This window comes from Epinephelus fuscoguttatus, linkage group LG11 (genome assembly GCF_011397635.1).
Source record: "Epinephelus fuscoguttatus linkage group LG11, E.fuscoguttatus.final_Chr_v1".
NCBI classification, from domain to species: domain Eukaryota; kingdom Metazoa; phylum Chordata; class Actinopteri; order Perciformes; family Serranidae; genus Epinephelus; species Epinephelus fuscoguttatus.
Window position 1 is genome coordinate 16,448,819 of NC_064762.1, and position 19,432 is coordinate 16,468,250.

The 19,432-nt window shown below is 41.2% G+C and overlaps 2 protein-coding genes across 4 annotated transcripts; one reads left to right on the top strand and one right to left on the bottom strand.

Annotated features, from left to right (window-relative positions):
• Positions 1–1,667: 1,667 nt before the first annotated feature.
• Positions 1,668–13,413, bottom strand: cmtr1 (cap methyltransferase 1). Of its 3 annotated transcripts, none has more exons than XM_049590220.1 (24): positions 13,228–13,413; positions 11,618–11,722; positions 9,841–9,992; positions 9,490–9,648; positions 9,237–9,329; positions 9,049–9,120; positions 8,758–8,852; positions 8,434–8,506; positions 8,145–8,343; positions 7,195–7,313; positions 6,944–7,040; positions 6,500–6,632; positions 6,150–6,329; positions 6,018–6,074; positions 5,857–5,914; positions 5,677–5,745; positions 5,461–5,592; positions 4,926–5,051; positions 4,609–4,700; positions 4,375–4,443; positions 2,956–3,003; positions 2,732–2,844; positions 2,470–2,578; positions 1,668–2,315 (listed from the first exon to the last, which is right to left on the bottom strand). In XM_049590220.1, the coding sequence occupies exons 2-24, from the start codon at positions 11,715–11,717 to the stop codon at positions 2,180–2,182; spliced, it is 2,481 nt and encodes an 826-aa protein (XP_049446177.1). In that variant the 5' UTR covers positions 11,718–11,722; positions 13,228–13,413; the 3' UTR covers positions 1,668–2,179. The 3 variants fall into 3 exon arrangements, with proteins under 3 accessions (XP_049446177.1, XP_049446179.1, XP_049446178.1); XM_049590222.1 differs by lacking the exon at positions 13,228–13,413 and adding an exon at positions 13,007–13,221 and having other exon boundaries at positions 11,618–11,718; XM_049590221.1 differs by lacking the exon at positions 13,228–13,413 and adding an exon at positions 13,007–13,221.
• A 2,608-nt stretch (positions 13,414–16,021) lies between these two features.
• Positions 16,022–17,692, top strand: zgc:193593 (uncharacterized protein LOC564090 homolog). Its single transcript, XM_049590970.1, has 2 exons — positions 16,022–16,247; positions 17,540–17,692. The coding sequence occupies exons 1-2, from the start codon at positions 16,197–16,199 to the stop codon at positions 17,690–17,692; spliced, it is 204 nt and encodes a 67-aa protein (XP_049446927.1). The 5' UTR covers positions 16,022–16,196.
• The last annotated feature ends 1,740 nt before the right edge of the window (positions 17,693–19,432 follow it).

Below are 19,432 nucleotides of genomic sequence, written 5' to 3' on the forward strand. Positions count from 1 at the left end.
TTCAGTAACAGAGCACTTCACAACTGGAGTAGTTTGGTCTTAATTTAAATATGTGTATATATTTGTAGTTGTAGTGTATATGGTAAAAAATACTGGTCTACCCTTTAGTTTTAGTACAAATGAGTCATCATACCAAAGCAGGAAACTGACCCGCAGGTCACAAATTTAGTGTCAGCCAGTTACTTTTTGGTCATTTGATTACTCACACATTTGTCTGGGAATTTTAACCACTGAAGTACACTATTATAAATTGGGTCCTACGTTATTAAGTAATCTCATGGTCCTGTGTCAAAATCTAGTTCTAACACCTTTATTTGTTTAGATTGTGTTATGTTGACATGGTGCATTTTAGTAAATAAAAGTTGTTCTTTAATTTACTACAAAGAAACTGACACAGAAAACCTGGGGCGGGTGGTATTCCTTTTGTAGGACCGGTTGGTTTGAAGTTGCTATCTATAGTGTGCAGTGAACCTAATGGCAACAGGTGCCTCCAAACAGCTTCATCCAGCAACGGCAATCATCACTAGACTACAGTCAAAATCAGGGGTCAGCAACCTTTACTGTCAAAAGAGCCATTTTTGGCCAAAACCCGCAAAGCCATAAAACCTATTTGAAACATATTTGAGCCTCTTAATAAAGGTAACACAGCCTTTTAAGTCAAATTTAGCATATCAATATTACTAACAGATCTAAATGAGCATTCATTAACATGTTTTAGCACACAGTGGCTATTCTGCAGTGGACTGTTTTTTAATTACTTGGTACTTTGATAACTTTTTGGATTAGGAATCCACAGCTAGCCCAGCTAAGGAGACTCAAGACTCCCTTAGCCATCATTTGTGATGTTTTTAGAGGAAATAGCACCAAGCCAGATGTATGATGCACATTTTAGCTGATGAAATGTTAAAACACCTTTTAAATCGGTGTATAGGCTACGCACTTTTACAGTTGAAGAATCCAAGAATCACTAATTGCCATATAATTTTCTGTCGAAGCCACAGGGAGCCACTGGAGAGGGGCCGCATGCAGCTCTGGAGCCGCAGGGTGCCTACCTCCTGGTCTAAATCAACTTTTACCAAGCAACTGAAAGTTATTTCTGGGAAGATCATCTCCCATTTATTTACTACATTAGAATTATTTACATCACGGGGTCGATAGCTAACTTTACAAGAAAAAAATAAGTCATTTGCAGTATTTAAGAAACACACAGTTCAGGCGATATGAGGCACAACCACAGAGAGGAGTCGGCATAAAAACCTTAAACCTAACAGGACATCTTCAAACGTTTAACACACACACACACACGTGACAGATTGGTTATGAACGGGGAGAAAGCTGCTACATCTGAAACTGATTTGAACATCGATGTGATGGTCGGGATAACATGTTTGTCGTATTTAGACTTCAGCTACAGTTTTGCAGAAGTGAAGACACAGGGTCTCCGTGGAGATGAGCAGGTGTAGAGCAAGGCAAGCGAGACTGTGTTTACAGACATGGATGCATAGTTTAACATCTGTAACTCTATCTAGCATTATCCATATTGCAGTTGCATCTCTCTTGTCATTGCTCAGGTGATGTATGCACACACACGCACGCACACGAGCATTGTATGGAACTGTAAAAACGTAATCTACAGGGTCATGCAATCCAATGAGGAGACGTATGAGGCGAGTCCAATTCATTACATTTCACAGAGACAAGGGCAGTGGAAAAAAGGCAGAAAGACAGAGTGGTTTGTCAAATGTCTGTTGCTTACACAGAGTCCAAATGTCACCGCTGGAAATAGCAGCAAACAATTCATCACTTGAGCTCCAGAACTCCACTTACAACCTGGTAATAGTTTCTCTAAGCGGCATTGTATGGAGGATCAAGAGAGCCTTGATGATTATAAAACAGTGTGTTAATTAATATTTACATGAACATAACATGGGGAAGTATGTGATATACAAATGCGGCAAATTGCGAGTGAAGAATTCTTTAACTTTAAGATAGTTTTAATCTATATATCGGTGGGTTAATCTATTTGGCAGTATTTTATGAATCCCTCTTTTACTGTCACAAATAAATATCAATTAAGGCATTGTATGATAACCTTCACTAAGGCTCCATATCCTCCACGAGTTAGTGCATTCTTTGTTTTAGGTTGTAGCTGCTGAAGCTCTGGCGCCCTGCGAGCGCTTCAGGGCTGGTGATTCTGGTGGACGAAGGACAAAACATCATCTTTGGACAGTTTCTCAGGGTCCACGCGTGTCTGAGAATCATGGACTATCACCCCGTCCACCCAGGCCCAGAAGAGACGCTCAGAGTGGCAGACACTGAGGACGAAGACATAAAGCATAATGTTCATTCATGACATCATCACATTAACTTCCCCTATCATCCGCCACTACAGAACTGATGGTTCCTCATTTACATTTTCTGGCAGATTAAATCAGAAATTAATATGTGGATGGACAATATGTTACGTACTGGAAGGGGGCAGCGGAGTTTGGAGGCATTTCATAGGTGGACTCCTTGGTGGTCTTGTTATAGAAGAACTTCATCTTTGAGTTTTTGCTGTATGCCATCGTCCACGGCTCTGAAGGACAGAGAGGGATTGTAATTAATCAAAGTATTTTAGCCACAGGATCATTGAGGCTTTGACATGCTTAAAACAAATTAAAGCTGCAAAAGAATTAAAGTATCACTTTTGACAAGGAGCTACAGCAAAAACACAAACACAAACACGTACCATTGACAGTCTTAATGATGTAAAGGCCAGTGGGAAGGAAGTGTCGGTCATCTCTGCCAGTGTAGGACAGACGTGGGACTCCCCCTGAGCTCTTTGTCACCTTCATCTCTAGTCTGGATGAGGAAAAGAAGAAAAAAAAGATCCTCCACATTTAGTGAATGATTATTTAAACTTGGCCTGATATTTTGTTATCATGTTGTGCCCTGAATAACATCTGATCATACCTGACAAAGATTTTCTCCATTTCTTCCAGCCTGTAAACTTCCTTCACTCTGGTTGAGGTAAATGAGATTGACATGACATGACATGAAATGACATTTCAGGTCCATCCACATTTTAAGCTGTATACTTTGCTTTGAACATTAATTTGATATGATTTGATCAAATTGTTTTCCCTAAAGTGGACCATATCGCCCCATGATTTTGTGCGACTAATAGTTGCAACAATTTTTGATATTGGTCCAGGATTAAGTGAGAGTGCTGTAGCCAGCAGCTCCAGAACAGCCTGCAACGTAACCGCTTGGGGCATGTTCCCACTGTCAGTTTACGTCCGCTAAAAGTGCTTGTTTTTGCCACTGACAGGCTCAGATTTATATCTTAAGTGTCTGATAGGACCCTGCAAAGAGACTTTTTTTTGTTAAAGAGTAAGATCCTTTTTGTTTAACTGAAAACACCCTCAAAATCACCAACACCAAACACACCAGACTATTTAAATACATAGTAATTTCAGCATGTATAGATCCAGCATATTTTCACATTGAACTGGGTGAATTAGGGGTTTATTTCAACCAAACCAGAGTTCTGTGTGACTGTCAGAACAGTGGACAGAAGAACCAAGACAGCTTTTGTTGGTTTTATTTTGTTCCTGTTGACTGTTGAAAATAACTCTTTATTTAGTGTGTGGGCTTGGTGATAGCAATTTCAGGGCTGTTTCTGGATAAATAAAAAGGATCTTACTCTTTAACACAAAGGTCTGGCTCTGTAGGGATCCTTTCCATAAAGTTGTTAGACACCTAAAACTACAATCTGAGTCAGTGGCAAAAACAAGCACTTTTAAATCTCAGCTGCTTGCTGCAGCGTTTGTGCTCAATGCTGGACAAATTTCAAATACTCTTGCTCCCATTCGTCACTCAGACACAAAAACATGGTAAAATAGGTTCCAGGTTGAAAAATACCAACTTCTCTATTCATCCTTCTTCCTTGTTGAAAAATATATAATCTACAAGTACGCAAACTTTTTAATTTAAAGTTTCACCACTGGACGGAAGATGTCTCCTGCTTCACTGAAATGTCCTTCTTATTATATGTGCACTGAAGCTTCAAGTTGCCCCAACGCTCGTGTTTAAGCTGCATACTCTGCCATGCTTTGCTTCCAAAAAAGTTGTGATATCACAAAATCGTGCTTGTATGTACAAGTCTTTAACGCAGATGTACGTCATCGATATTTGTCTGCATCCAGAGTAATGTTAAAAGTGTTTGATTTGGGGTTTTTTTTACGTGGTATACTGTGTTTAGTATTATGAAAGTGTGAGTTTTCCTCAACTCATACTGCTCATCCTTTCAGTGCTTTCATTGAGGATAAGATCCCCGAGAATGAATTACAAATTAGCACTTGAAACAGTTAAATTCATATAAATCAATACCTGATAGGGTTCATGTCTGGCCTGCTGGGTTTGGCTACTGCCTTCACAAACTTCTCAGCCATCTGGATCCTGGACATACGATGGTCATTACTTAGTAAACTATAGAAAACTGGTATGAAAGTACACTGTATTGTGATAAATGTCAATTTATTTGCAACAATGAATGCTGTACAAAAAGATGATTTTGAGAATAAATTAGTAAGAGCGTAAGAATCAATGCTAAAGCTCTCCTACCTTTGGTTGAAGTGCTGTTCTCTTACATCAGTGCCATTCAGTATTAGTGCATCCATTACATGAACTGCATTGATCCTACGCTGAGCTTTGCCCTGAGGACCAAACACACTGTATTCATACATTTAAAACCATACACACAAGCAGCAGATAACTAGTTTGCTAACAAGAGAAAAATCATCAAGAAAGCACAACACAACAAAAGTACACATCATCTCATCAGAACTATTATTTCAGCATTAACAGAAATGGAGCCAAGCTTCGTGAGATTAGGATCCTGGCTCTCATCTGTTTTAAGTTTCCAGCCCCTCCTCTCTCACCTCGCCCTTCAGCTCTTGGACGATCTCCACGCTCAGAAGTGTATCTCTTGGCAGCTCCAGTTTGAAATTCTCAAGTTTCCTCCAGCGCACGGGCATCTTCCCCTCCCATGTGTATATCTGAGATTTCTGCAAAGTCCAAGGGGAAAAGGAAGGAAATAGAGAACAGATAAAAAAAAAAGCAGGTTCAGTGACAGGCTACTGTGCTTTTAAATGAGCAGTAAAGCCTCTCTGGTCACCACTATCCATCTAAATAAAATATAAAAGCATTAGAGGTGAAAGGATTTGGCGTTTCAGCTCTGTATTCTAATCTTTTCCAGAAGAAAAGGAATCAATCTTACACAGAAAATAGCTGAATTTGATGACACCGCCCACGCTGTCCCACATATATATAATGCATATAGGACCATTTACTGGATATCAAATATTGAAAATCTTAAAATAGACACATTATATCTGCCAAGATCAAAAAGAGGACAGTGCAGTGAGACAAACATGAGCTGAAGACCTGAGTTTTGTTCCTCTTTTTAAGACTCACCCCCAGTGCCAGGAGGAAGATCTGCTCTCCACCTCCCACAATGCACCTGTGGTCCAGGATATGGCGTAACTTGTCAAGAGTTACGGGGTTGAGGGGTGTGAGCTTACATTGGAAGGACTCCACATCTGAGGACTGAGGTGTGACAGAAGTAAAGAGTAAATACTGTTCAGGATTTACCAAAGTGTGCAAAGATGCTCAACTTATGTATTAACTGACCTTAATTAGTTCATAGAATTTTGACTTTGGATCTGAGGACGCAGGTGTGACTCTGGCCTTGTCTGGGACCTGAAAAGGGACATATCATGTATTTAGGAGTGGAGCAGTATTGAAATGTTTTCATTAGTTCTACATAGTCCAACTTCAATGTAGTGCATGTATCACATTTTCTCTACTCACCCCCCAAAGTTTCAAACACTCCTTCCTGATATCTGCTTGCCTCGGCTCTGAGAGCGTCCTAGAGAAACAAATGTCACACAGTCAGCTGCATACATAAACACCATCACACATGGCTGTACTGCAAAAGGGTCACATAGACAAGAACAAGAGAGGGGACTCACGGGTCTACGACAAAGGCGTGGATCTTAGCCAAGGCCTTGATCTGGACTGCACAGAGGCTACAGTGAGAGTTCATTTGTCAGTCACTTGGTTTGAAAGAATGAAAGGCCTGTGTGAATACTGTGTGTCTCTACCTTTCGTTGGAGTTGACCATGAACTGGTAGAAGTCTGTGTCTTCCTTGATGATGCCCAGAGGGACCACATCTGTAACGTCCATGTCTGTGTTCTTCAGCTGGTTCAGCTTCAGGTTGACTCTGAACATGTATTCCCTGACGGCGTCTGAACCAGGCTTAAGACCACGACACACGATGTACCTGCAGATAGCAGTGAGGGCAAAGAGTTTAACAGATACAAAAATTGTCTGAACACACTCTCTCCTCTTAGTCTAAATCAAAAATTGGATCAATAGCAGTGAGACTGTCCCATTTCCTCTAACACTGCTTTAGTAACCAACTCATACATACAGCGCATAGGTTACACACACCTCTCAGAGTTGGCAGGCCTGCTGGTGACGGGTTTGAAGAGTGAGATCCTGTCGAAGCAGAGGTAGAGCAGGTAGACCAGACCCACGCTGAAGGGCGTGAAGAGGTCAAATGTCTTGCAGACAAAGTTACCACCTGGAGAAGATAAAAAGTGCCACTATCAGTTAATCTGAACCCATGGAAACAAACATACAGCACATGTGCTCACACAGACAAGTATAAAAACATAAATATGAAGAAAGTATACAGACAGTGTCTCCCCGAGATACGAAGTGGCGTGCAGATGGAAAGATGTTTTCATTATTTTCACAGAATTCTTTATGAAAGTCAGAAACACCGGGAGCTTTCCACTTTGGCAGAAATTAAGACAGGAGCCACTGTTGGACAGAACGCAGATGAACAAGGTGACTCCTTCGTCATTCATTCATACACATGTATACACATACCTGTCCTGAGTGTAGAGAGGGCAGTGAGGAACTGACAGAGCAGCAGCTGTTTGCTCAGGATCTCCTGGATGTTTTCCTGGCCTTCCACAGAGAAACCCTACCAGGGACAATCATCAAACCAAAAGTGATGAAATCAGTAAACAAAAAGCTGAAAATCTTCAACCCACAGGGAGCAGAAATCTGTAACCTCCTCTTCTATTTGATATGTAAAGTGAAGATGCTGCAAGTAAGGATGTTTAAAAAAGTCTCACCCCATCTGCCATGAGGACGTGCAGCCCTCTTCTCTCTGTATTCTCCAGGACAAAGTTTCGGAAGGCAGTCATGTTTTCTGGCCGAGTGATGTCTCCGTCGCCATCCACCCCTCCCTCACCTGGGACACACAGAGGTCAAGCTTTCACTGAATCATTCATCACCTGAGACGTGACCAGTTTCTGTTCTACCCTGAACGTGTCCACATATAAATCATGTCAAGACAAAAATGTTAAAGTCCAACAGAATGTTACACAAAACAAAGGGCATCCTATAAAAAAAATCATTACATATATTGTACCCTCCTTTTCAGTTTCTGTACATCACCCACTGTGTGAAGGTTTGGGGAAAAAGCATCTAGGAAGCAGGCTTTAATGTAATCACTGACAGGCTCAGATTGTTATTCTAAGTGTCTGACAACTTATGGAAAGGATCCCTACAGCGACAGACCTTTTTGTCAAAGAGTGAGATCCTTTTTGTTTAAACAGAAACACCACCAGAATCGCACTCCATTTAAATTTACAGTAATTTTAGCATGTATGGAGCCAGCACATTTTCACATATAACGGGGCGAATTAAGGGTTTATTTTAATCAAACCAGAGTTTTGTGTGATTGTTGGAACAGTGGAAAGACAAACTAAGACAGCTTTTGGTATTACTTTGTTTCTCTTGACTTTGAATGAAGTGTGTTTTACGATAATAAAATTTCTGTTAATTTAAACGAGTCTGGTGGTTTTGGCGATAGAAATTTCAGGGCTGTTACTAGTTAAACAAAAACTCTTTAACTCCATAACAAAAAGGTCAGTCTCTGTGGGGATCCTTTCCATAATGTTTTCAGACACTTAGAATAATAATCTGAACCTGTTAGTGACACAAACAAGCACTTTTAGTGGATGTAAACTGAAAACGTAAAGTTAAAAATGACCAAAATAATTTAAAAAAGTGTGCATACCGTAGTAAGGCTCAAACAGCTCACTCGGCGCTGCAAAGAAATCCTCCAGTTTAAAATCACAGGGTCCTTTCAGAGTCATGCCAAACCCCTTGGCGTGCCAACGCCTCTTCCAAAGTATGTACTCTGAAAAGCCTCCAGGCCCTGCACAGACGTCACCGAAGTATAGGAGCTCGCCCTCGCGGTCCTTCGTCAGAGGTTTCTACACAACGAAAAAGGTTTGGCTCACCATCTGTTTATATGAACAAAGGTTCAGTGCAGCACACGTCAGCTGTTAGTGTGACCAGCTCACCCCTTGTGAATCCTTTGGGTTGGTGAACATGTGGTCGAGGCAGTGGTCCATGTTGGCCATTTTCATAGCTGCTCTAAACACAGAAAAAAACACAATACAACTTGTGACTGTCTTAAACGTTTCGCACACTCCACTCTTTAATCAGAAAATCCTGCATTTGGTAAAAGGCTTACTTCAGAATATCCAAACGAAACACACTGTTTACATGACCCGTATCAAAGTCAGTATATTAAAATATTCAGAATAATAGTTGAACTTAAGTGTGCACAGAAACACAGTCATTGACAATTCACCAGCCCTGTTGTTAACTGCTGAAAGACTGACCTGTTGAGGAAGATACCTCCTCTGATTGTCTCGTATGGGTTGGAGCGTGTCCGTGCTCTCCTCATCTCCTCACCCTCCAGGTTATCAAACACTGTCTGAACATCACACAGACCAAGTGGTTAAACTCAGGAATATAACAACATTATGATTTAGGTATATTCAGTGTAGAGGGCAATGAACGGAGCTTTACACAAGGAAAAATCCATAAATATACGTATTATGCACAATACAGTGAAGAACGAGGGATGCCAATAGTTTATAACAAGAACACACACACAAGTTATAACTCACCTTGCACCTTAGAAGAGTGTGCAGGAGGTCTTCCGTGCAAAACTCTGTCTCATCCTCAATCTTGAGTTTTCTCTATAAGCAAAAAAATATGACTTTAAAAACAAAATGTGGACACATGAGGCGAAAGAGTGTGCCTGAGTGAACACTGTGGACGATACAACAGTATATGTCTGAGTGTTTGTATTCACCTCTCCCAGTTTCATCCAGTCCCTCAACTCATCTGCATCTGGGTTCTCTGTGGTGCATTCTGGGAACCAGTCTACCTTCTCTACGGCACTGGGCTGGACAGACAGACAGAGACAGGGATGGAAACGGCTCATGTCGACAGGTCATTACCATGTTTACAAATGAAAAACAGAAAACAGAGAGAACAGTTCGGTAACAGACAATACACATTAATTTACAGAAAACATTATATGACTATTATTTACTTCTGTGTACCTCTGGTTCATCGCGCCAGTCCACATTTAGCTCCCCCTGAAAGCCCTGCAGTGTGAGACCGAGACCTCTTCTCCCTCGCTGGGTGGAGGCCTCCACAATCTCTTTGCGTCCCTGTCCAAACTTTCCCAGACCTTCACCCTCACGGAAACCCATCTTGGCCTAAAGGTGTGAGACATAAGAGAGAATCAAGGAGTTAAGAAAAGACACTGGAAAACTCCTTTGAATATGTTGCAAAATATACTAAAAATGTCCTCATCTATCTAAGCTTATGAACAATCCAAAATTCTACAACAAAGACTCTGAGACTGTCGTGTAAAATATCTAAAGGTAGTGCAGGTTTCAGAACATTACCATGAGTTTCTGTGACACGCTGTTGTACATGGAGAAGTTGGAGGAGGCCTGAGAGGGGTCATTGTCTTGGTCATCAAAGGACGATATGGAGGGCATGGAGAATCTCGGTCTGTGATCATCTTGGTCACTGAGGGAATCATTTTGGCTCGAGTCTAGACAGGAAAAAAATCACAGACAAATGTCACTAAACAAGAAGAGAACTTCTGAAGTTATTCAACAAAGGCCTGTTATACACACCCCCCACCGCTCACAGAGCCATTTCAGCTTCGATGGGTAACTCTTTTGTGTACAAAGTGATGTTGCACTCTTCTACCTTATCTGTTTTACAATCTTCAGTTAGCTTAACTTGCTCACCTTTATGTGGACAGTCTCTGACCCAGTGAAATGTAGACTGACAAATGGCACACTTTGATCTGCGACCATACCTGTCCAGGGGATCTGTGCGGGGCACAGGTGTCTTCTGTTGACCCTTTTGAGGCCATGACTTGCCCCTCTGACATATACAGTTTCGTGTTTAATTCCCACACTAGAAGCAGTCTGTGGTTTCCCTCCAAATATCCGGTTCAGTGCTGACTTCACTGACGTAAACTTCAAATCGGCGCATGCTGTAAGAGCTAACTGACGATCTTTTGTGTCCAAGCATGCAGTATCCAGTAGTTTGATAGCCAAAACTGCATCAGGAAGTTCCATGTTGTACTTACGCACGCGAGAATAACACTGTTCAAAATCAATGATGTAGTCCGCCATGGATACACTGCAGTCTCTCATAATCCGGTCGAAGTTTGTGTAAACTTCATAGGCACGGTACTTTTCTTCTTTGAGAAACAAAGTGTCTAGTTTCTCAAGTAAAGTTGTCATACCAGTGTCTTTATTCAAGTCATCTACCGGTATTTCCATCGCCTTGTCTCTCGCTCTTCCGGACAGCGCCAAAACCACGGCAAGCGCTTGCTTTTTCTTTTCAAGCTCTGTAACTCTGGTCCAAATAGCGACTTCATTCTTCCAGCTTTCGTACGGCTTCCCGTTGTCGAAGCCCGGCGGTACTATGTAGTTACTAACCATCCTCTGCTACCAATGTTACTCAATAAAGAGACAAACGTTATGTTTAGCCCAATAATAAAGTGTACACAAACAAGTCTGTATCTTAACATTGGCGACGGCCACGTTCACAACGCAGTTTACGCTACAAAAACAACACTTCCTGTTCCATAATAACAGCCAACGCCCCCCCCCCCCCCACACACACACACACACACACCACTCCCACTCCATTAAATTACTACGTGACATGTCATTACAACTTCAGTTTATAGTTACTTTGCAGATCTAGATTATTAATACTAAATATAATTCAACTCATGAATTATGATACATTATTATAGGTTAAGCTACTTATACATATAAACAGTAATTAAAATTAGTTACATCTTTTCCAGCTGCAACATTAATAAAGCAATGTACACATTAATGCATTTACATAATGTAATAATGCAAAATATGTGATTCAGAAATGGGCCATTCCACATCATGAGTACTTTTGCTTTAACACTTTATACTTTTTCTTGGGTAGAATTTTGATTGCAGGACTCCATACTTGTTTTTTACACAGTAGTATAGCTACTTTTAGTTAACTAAAAGATCTGAGTACTTCTTCCACCACTGCCTAAATCACAGCTTGAAGAAGCACATCATTTATTTAAATGATTTATACTAAATGGCTTTTAATATTAATTAAAATAATGGCAGACCGTGTCTGGAGGTGAAAAATAGATCTGTCTACCTTGTCTGGATAACTGCGACTCTTCATCTGAGCTGCTGTCATCTCGATGCCTCTTTGTCCCCTGCGGTGGTGCCGGCACTGCTTCAGCTCGTCTCTTCATCCTGGCTGAAACAGAGCAGAGGGGGACAATAAGAATATCGTAATCTGTCTGATGGATGAGGTGCAGCAGCACACAGAGAGGATATAAAAGAAGACCAAGGACTGTGACAGGAATACCCAACCATGGAGGAGCAAAATAAATGAAACAGAGCAGCAGAATCTTACTTCATGTACATGTCAAGAAAACAACACAGGCAGACTAAACCAAAACAGCAAGTAAGGCAGTGATGCATTCATGAGAGGTGGCCAAAAGCTTTGTGGCAGACGGTGCTGAAGCTGGAATAATTAGTCAATATATTGATTGATGGATACCGCATGCATACAGAGCTGATTATTTAAGTAAAAAATTTTCTTAATTTTATTATTGTATAATCAGTGTAATGGCATTCCTTCTAGATATCAAAATAACCCACTGATGAGCAGTAGGCACATTAACTTCAGTCTGGTGTGAATGCCAGGAGATTTAATCTAGTTTAAAACAATTACTAAAGAAGTTTTAATTACACAGTCACACGGTAGAAAAACTATGTGCACTTATCCCTAACACAGCACTCTGTTCAACTAAACTGCAAAATGTCAACCACTCAAATAAAGAGAGCAGCATTATCAATTTTCAAGATGCATTTGTCTTTGTCCATTTATATGCAACACCTACGTTTCATAGACAATTGGCATTTAACATATCTGACCTTTACAAAATAAAGAAATAAAATGAAAAACAACTGTTAGTTGCAGGTGTAACAGCTGCCTGGTGCATGGTTAGCAATGCATATGCACTGACTTGCATGTTTTCAAACAAATGCATGCTCAACACATATAATTATGTATGAAGACAATACAGGAAAAACTGTTAATCAGTGAACAGTGAATCCTGCCACCAATGACTCTGAACTTGTACATGTCTGACCTACACAGAGCAAGGTAAAAAGGGTGCAAACTTTAGTTCTCTGGGGCTGAAAAGGGTAATTGGAGAACATTTTGAAATTCCCATGCAAACACAATCCGAAGAATGTATGTTGAGGTGTTAGGTGACTGTATTTCTGTCGTGGTATCAAGTGTAGGTTAAAAATGGATGCTACTACCAAGTGTACACATAAACGATCATGTAAACAGCTCGCTTGTTGATCTTGGGACATCTACCCCCGGTTAACGTCCCTTGTGTATTAAAGTAACATAGCTAGTCGACATCACACACAACACAAGCGATGTCTTGAACCTCCACGTTGCAACAACTTGATAATTATAATGTTACAAACTGAAAATAAACGTCCTGCAAATACGAGCCGTTACCTCTGTGTGTGTGTGAGTGTTGCAGTTAGCAGCAGTCAGCTATCAAAGTTTGGTAAAGTCGGCCCATGCCACACTCCAATATATAATACAGCAGGCAAACACAGCTAAAGTGAGCAGACTTGACTGGTGGGTGTTATCGGTGTTTTCTGGGAAACGAAACTGCGCAGCTGTAGCAGCGTTTAGCTTTTAGCTAGCTCAGTTAGCCAGCTAGTTTTTTTTACCAGCTCAGGAGAAACACTTCACTCTTCTGTGGCGACACAGCGGCGACAAAGCGTTATTTCCGCATATGTTTCGAGCTCTCTCACTCGGATATTTAATTGCGTGGAAACTTTTGTTGCAAATACACTTGTTTTTTGCAGTTTACATTAGCCCGCGCTGTTTCCACAGAAATCTGGGGTCCTTCGGCTTCTGACGACACGCAGTCATGATGCGCGTGACGTCATGGCTGTCTATGCAAGTGCCTGTTTGTTTTTGTTGATATTATTTTATTTTATTTGGATTATTTGTTTCATTTTTAAATCTTTTTATTGAAATAAAAAAATGGAGTCATAAGGACACATAGAACAACATCAAACAAATACATAAGTAACTAAACATTTATTTATTTATTTTTAATTTTCATTGATTGTATTCATTTTTTTGGTGACACCCTGCTTTGATTACCTCTTGTTATCTTCGATAATGACTATGACATGCAAAGGTCTATTATAAACAAAGGTTATGCCTGTATGTTGTTGACAGAAATGTTTAAATAAAGAAGAATATGCGTATGACAGAGATAAAACTTCATTTTTCATCTTGATGATATGACACAGTTGCACACAAGCAACTTTGCACTGACTACAGAAATGATGTAATTACCTACTCAGTAGAAAAACAAGATCTCCACTGCAGCTAGATTGTCACTGGTTGGCACCCCACATGCTTTTTTAGGTGAGCAGCCTAGTTTTTACTCTGCAGTACTGTACTCTGCACTCTCTCTACTCTGCAGTCCCCAGAAGGTTATGAAAATTAAAACAACCCTGCTGAAAACTAAGATTAAACCTGCCTGTCTTTACATTTATGTTGGCCTGGATAAATACCAGAAGTGCCAGGTGAAAAAGGCACCTTCACATTTTTATGGGTGCAGACTGTTTTGAATTTCTTGTGCCTAAGAATATCACTAGTTGGGACTCATTTACATAAAACTTTAATTGCATTGTTTTTTGTGTGTGCGATTACGTGATTAGATTTTCCTTTAATCAGTCTTGCATGTCTGTTACATTAAGCTAAGCCGTTCTTGGCAAGTGAGTTCAGGGATCCTGAGCTGTCCTTCAAAACAATGATTAGGCTATTTCCAGTGGTAGCTACTTTACAATGGGTTGTGAAAACAGGCATCTACGCTTTCCTGTAAGCAAAAAAAAGTCACACAGAAACATGTCAGTGTAACCTGTGTGGCTCCGGCCTGTCTGCATATTGAGCGAAAATAATTTTTCTCCCACAGGCTAAAGCAATCATCTTTTCAGCGTATTTTCAAAATGTGAGCGCTGAGCCAGGTACAGTAGATCCTGTGGGGTTATTAAGTTTCAAGTAAACGCTCCTGCTTTCGTGATGCAGCTTGAAGCGAAGCTGTCAGTGCATCGCATGCCTTCATTGATGAGTCTGTCAAAGCCTTCTTAGGAGAAACAATGTCAATGGCCTGTTTTCGTGACACAAGGCAGATAACTAGAGGAGGCACTGAAGCTCTACTTCCTGACAGTAATTCTTCTATAGGACAAAAATAATGTTAGAAGGTGCAGATGACTTTAACAGGATACTGTACTTCATTGACACATTTTTTTATGCCTTTTAAATTTTAACACACACACGCCTATTCATTCTGCTTCAACCCTTCAGATAGTAACTGTTAGTCACTTTGCTTTGTCTTTGAGGTCATCTAAGATTGTGCTAAATATACTTTTGTGTAAACTGTTTTTTAATTGAACTGTTTATGTTTCCGATGCATCTTTAAGATCAGTCTTTTATTAAAAAGAGATGACTATATAAAAGTCTATATATCGATAAATATTTATGAAAGTCGTCTGGCTATACAAAAGACAGATAAAATAGGGAATAATGAAAATAAAACAGCATGAAGCATGGAAAATGGCAACTGTAAAATGCCACATTGTTGATCTAAATTTGGTCCGTCACCTTTCTCCATAAAGGGCTGTCAACTCCGGAACAATTATCACCCGAAATCTAATTAATTCCAGAAACAAAATACTTTACAACAAAGGTTAAGTGCTGGCTTAAAGCATAGCTGTACAGTTCAGAGCTGTACCCATTTTAGCTCATTTTCATGTACATTTTGAAGGTGTATGTCTGTTGTGTATTGTATTTCCATAATTATAGATTATTGCTGTTTTCAAATTCAAAGTCAGGTTATTTAGAGACCCTAAATTATGTGAATGTGAGTGTAAATGCTCAGACAAAGTGATGGAGTAGTGGTCTGTATAGGATGTTTTGTTATCCAACGCATGCTGGGATAGGCTGCAGCCCCTCAGGAGAAATAATAAGGTGTATGGATTTTTTTGTGGCTGAGACACTGTAGAAGCCTGGTTCCTATATGTAGACAGAACATATGTTTTTGCTTTTGTTGTGCCTGTAGACACCATCCCAGTATCCACTGTTGCAATGCGATTTGCCTTTTAATTGTTCCTAATTGTTAAACTGCCTCTCTGTGACCCCAGCAGACGTCATTATAGCGTTGCTTTGTCATCTGTTGATGAGGCTGTGTGCTTCTCCCCCACATAATTGGTGTCCAACAGACTAAGAACATTTCTCACAGGTATATTAGTCCACCACATCTCCACTTGCTCGGCTAATCCTCCACTGACACAAATGCACTTACACACGAAGACAAACACAGTCCAACACCATGTGACCGGCTTACGCAACGAAGCCAAGGCTTTATATGCAACCTACAGGGACTGGTGTCCCTCAAGGGAGATCATCATAGTGCAGGTGCATATCTGAGCGAGGGAGTGGGGAGTGTGTCTTGGGACACAGGGGAGAGCTGCTGCTGCTGACAGCTTAGTGGAGGAGACTGGGGCCAGAGAGACACTGAGGGCTTCACAGTGATAAAGTTGTCAAGCAGAGAGTCCTGAGGGCCGGTTGCAGAGGGGTTTCCTGTGGTCTCAGCTGTGCAGCGCTGGAGAGAACAACAACAATGTTTTTCCGCATCCCTCGACTGACCCCTGGATATATTAGATTCCTGCAGGTGCGTAAGATGCTTTGGGGCGATTTTCTTCTCTGCTTAGATTAATGATTAGTCTTGGGCATCAAGGGGCATCTGCAGTGGCACAACAGTGGAGCAAATTCCATTAGAGTCTCTAATAACAAACAAGTGTTGGGATCTAGAGCCACAGCCCTGCACGTTTCCCTGCCTACACTTGGTGTTGCATTGTAGCAAACAGCAATTGTGTAGGTTTTGTTTCACCAGTTGGGGGGGCACATATGAACCTGGAAGTTTGGGGTCCTCCACTGAGAAACTTTGAGCATCAAACACTTAATTTCCTGCATTCTGGTGGATTTTCTGTGTCAAATTTTGCCTTTTCTGCCTCAGTTTATGGTGGAAATGTCTTTAATTTTGTCAAAATATTGCTACTTTCATGTTCACTGGAGTTAAACCATCTTATTCATATCTGAAGAAAAGGTCAACATAAAAAGACATGACACTGTCGCTTCAGTGCTCTGCTGAAAACTCATTTTAAACCAATGCCACTGACTCATCACTGTACCCAAAGTGTCCATTTGTGTGTGTTTGTCATGGCAGGATTTAGAATAGAGGATTACAGCAGCCTGTTTTTAAATGGATTTGAATCAGAGATGCCTTAGCTCCCTGGGGGCAGGTAAATGCCCTCTAATTGGATCTCCAGAGGAATGGCATGAGACTCATGTTCCCAGTCATCCCAGTGGGTGGTCCAGAGACCTGCAACTAGTTTTAGGAAGCAACAGTGTGGTTCATGTTTGTTTTTAAAAATGACAGTGTCGAACCTCATTATCTGTGTCTCAGCTCATCAGAGTTCGTGTTAGGTTGTTCTCACTTGGTGATGAAATACAGAATTACATAAATGACGATTATGTGATCAGTACCTGCTGTGCACTTTCATAACTGAGAAGACGCCACTCTGTCGCTGTGACAAACATAATAGTGACGAGCTTAGAAAATAACTGAATGTATATCTGACTTTAGGACATGTCTTGGATTGGCTCAAATTTTGGAGATGTCTCCAAACCTGCACAGGACTGACACAATGACTGTATGAGGTTGAATACGTATTGAAACGTGACAAAATGGAGACCCTAGTGCGGCTCTTCCCTTATGGTAAGACCATCGCTGGGATGAGGCAGGTGTGCGACCAGGGTCACCTCTTTAAGGACTCTACTGCGGCCAGAGCAAGGAGGAACATTGCTGACACGCTGCCTTGGTCGCCATCGTCCCTGGCGATGATCGTACCCGGTGGTGGTAGTCATGGCTACGTGGGTGGTGACCCCTGCTCTCTCTTTCAGACTCAGGCAACCCAGGCCGTGCTGCAGAGCCGAGAGGGCCCTGCGATGCCCCGCATGGCTGTCCTGCTGGGACTCATGGGGATCGGCATGTCCGGCTACAGCTCCCGCCAACTGACACTGAACTACAAGCCGGCGAGTCACCTGTTTAGATGAGCCGGATGAAGGACGGGAGCATAATTACCCACACATACACACATAATCTTGTACTTCTGTCTTTGTGAGGACTCTAATTGACATAAAACATTCCCAAGCCCCCCACCCCACCCTAACCTTGACCGTCACAACTCAATGCCTAATCCCAACCCTGACCTGTACCTGAACCTAACTGAAACCTGAAACTTTAAGATAAAGTCTTAATCCTCAAACAGGCCTTTGAAGAAGTGAGGATCGGCAAAAATGTCCTCACTTTGTTAAAAGCATGTTTTAGTTCTCATTATGTAGTGAGTACAAGACACACACACACACACACACACACACACACACACACACACTTATACTGAAAGTTAAAGTTTGACATCTTGGAAAACGTGCCTATTTAGACTGTTTCTTGGCTCCAAGCAGTTGCCAGGCAACCAGTGGAGATTTCAGTAAGCTAGCCACCTAAATCCCCAATTGCCGTTTTTACAATTTGGTTTTTGCATGGATTAAAAAAAAGATATTAATGGGTTAATTACTGAACTTCGAGGTGCTTGCAGGTGGATTTTATCACCATTTGACGGAGCCAGGCTAGCCGTTTCTATCTTGTTCCAGTCTTTATGCTAAGCTAAACGAAGCTAAGCTAAGATAATCAGCTGCGGGCTGGAACTTTATCCATCTAATCAAGAAACAAAATAAGCATATTTCCTAAAATGTCAAACTATTTCTTTGAGAGCAACATGGAAAGACCATCGAGACTAAGCGATGCGATGCTGCCAGGTTCTATATTTCTGTTCTTGTGTTTTTCTGTGCATCATTACTAATAATCCCCCTGTGTGGTTCATGTTCAGCGTCGTTCTTCTTCTGAATTTCATTATGATTTTGGTGTGTAAGAGATGAAAAGATTGTTGCCTTAAGGCTCCGTTTGTGCAGTAGTTTGTGACTAATATGCAGTGGAACAGAAAGGCAGTTTTAGATGTGTCTGATGAGCATGGCTCATGGCTTATATTTGAACAGTCCACAGTCCCTCCCCATGTCCCGTGCCTTATCATGGGAGTATTCAGTCTGAATTGACCATTTAAAAAATATTTCTGATACCAAAGATCCCAAAGAAATCGCGTCCAAAAGTCTTTTAATACATTTCCTCTGGTATTTTGTCAATTTCTATAATGTGACACAGAGCTCCCTCTTGTTTCAGAGGATAGCCGGTATTGTGACGTCATGACATGTTTGCTTTGTTTGGATTTCTTGGGAGACATCACATCAGAAGCAGCTTCTACTCAGAGAATCAAGGCACCTATATTTCAGTCTGCGTTCACTCTTGATTCTGGAGTTGACAGTATGAGTTCTGGTCTTTTCTGATCTCTCTCCTTTGACAAAATACCAGAGGAATAAGTAAGGAATTGCATCTGAATTTGTTTGGCTGCACTCAGCTCCTGAAAATGCACAGAGAAAATAAACAGAAATGTGTGACCCTTTGATGTATAACAATGCTACTTTGCACTTTTTGTGTACATATCCTGTACATAATCATGTATGTATGGCTCGGGTGCTGAATGAGATTAATAGAACGTGACACTGGGTGCTACCAGCCTCTGTTGTGAGCTGGACTGGGCGACATCTAGCTGGATTGACACACTGCTGTGTTGTTGTCAGGCCGAGGAACCAGGACAGCCACCCTGTGTACCACCTGAGCCAACATGTGAATCCACCTGGATCTCTCCCAGTTGCACACCACTGTCTGACAAGATGTAGATG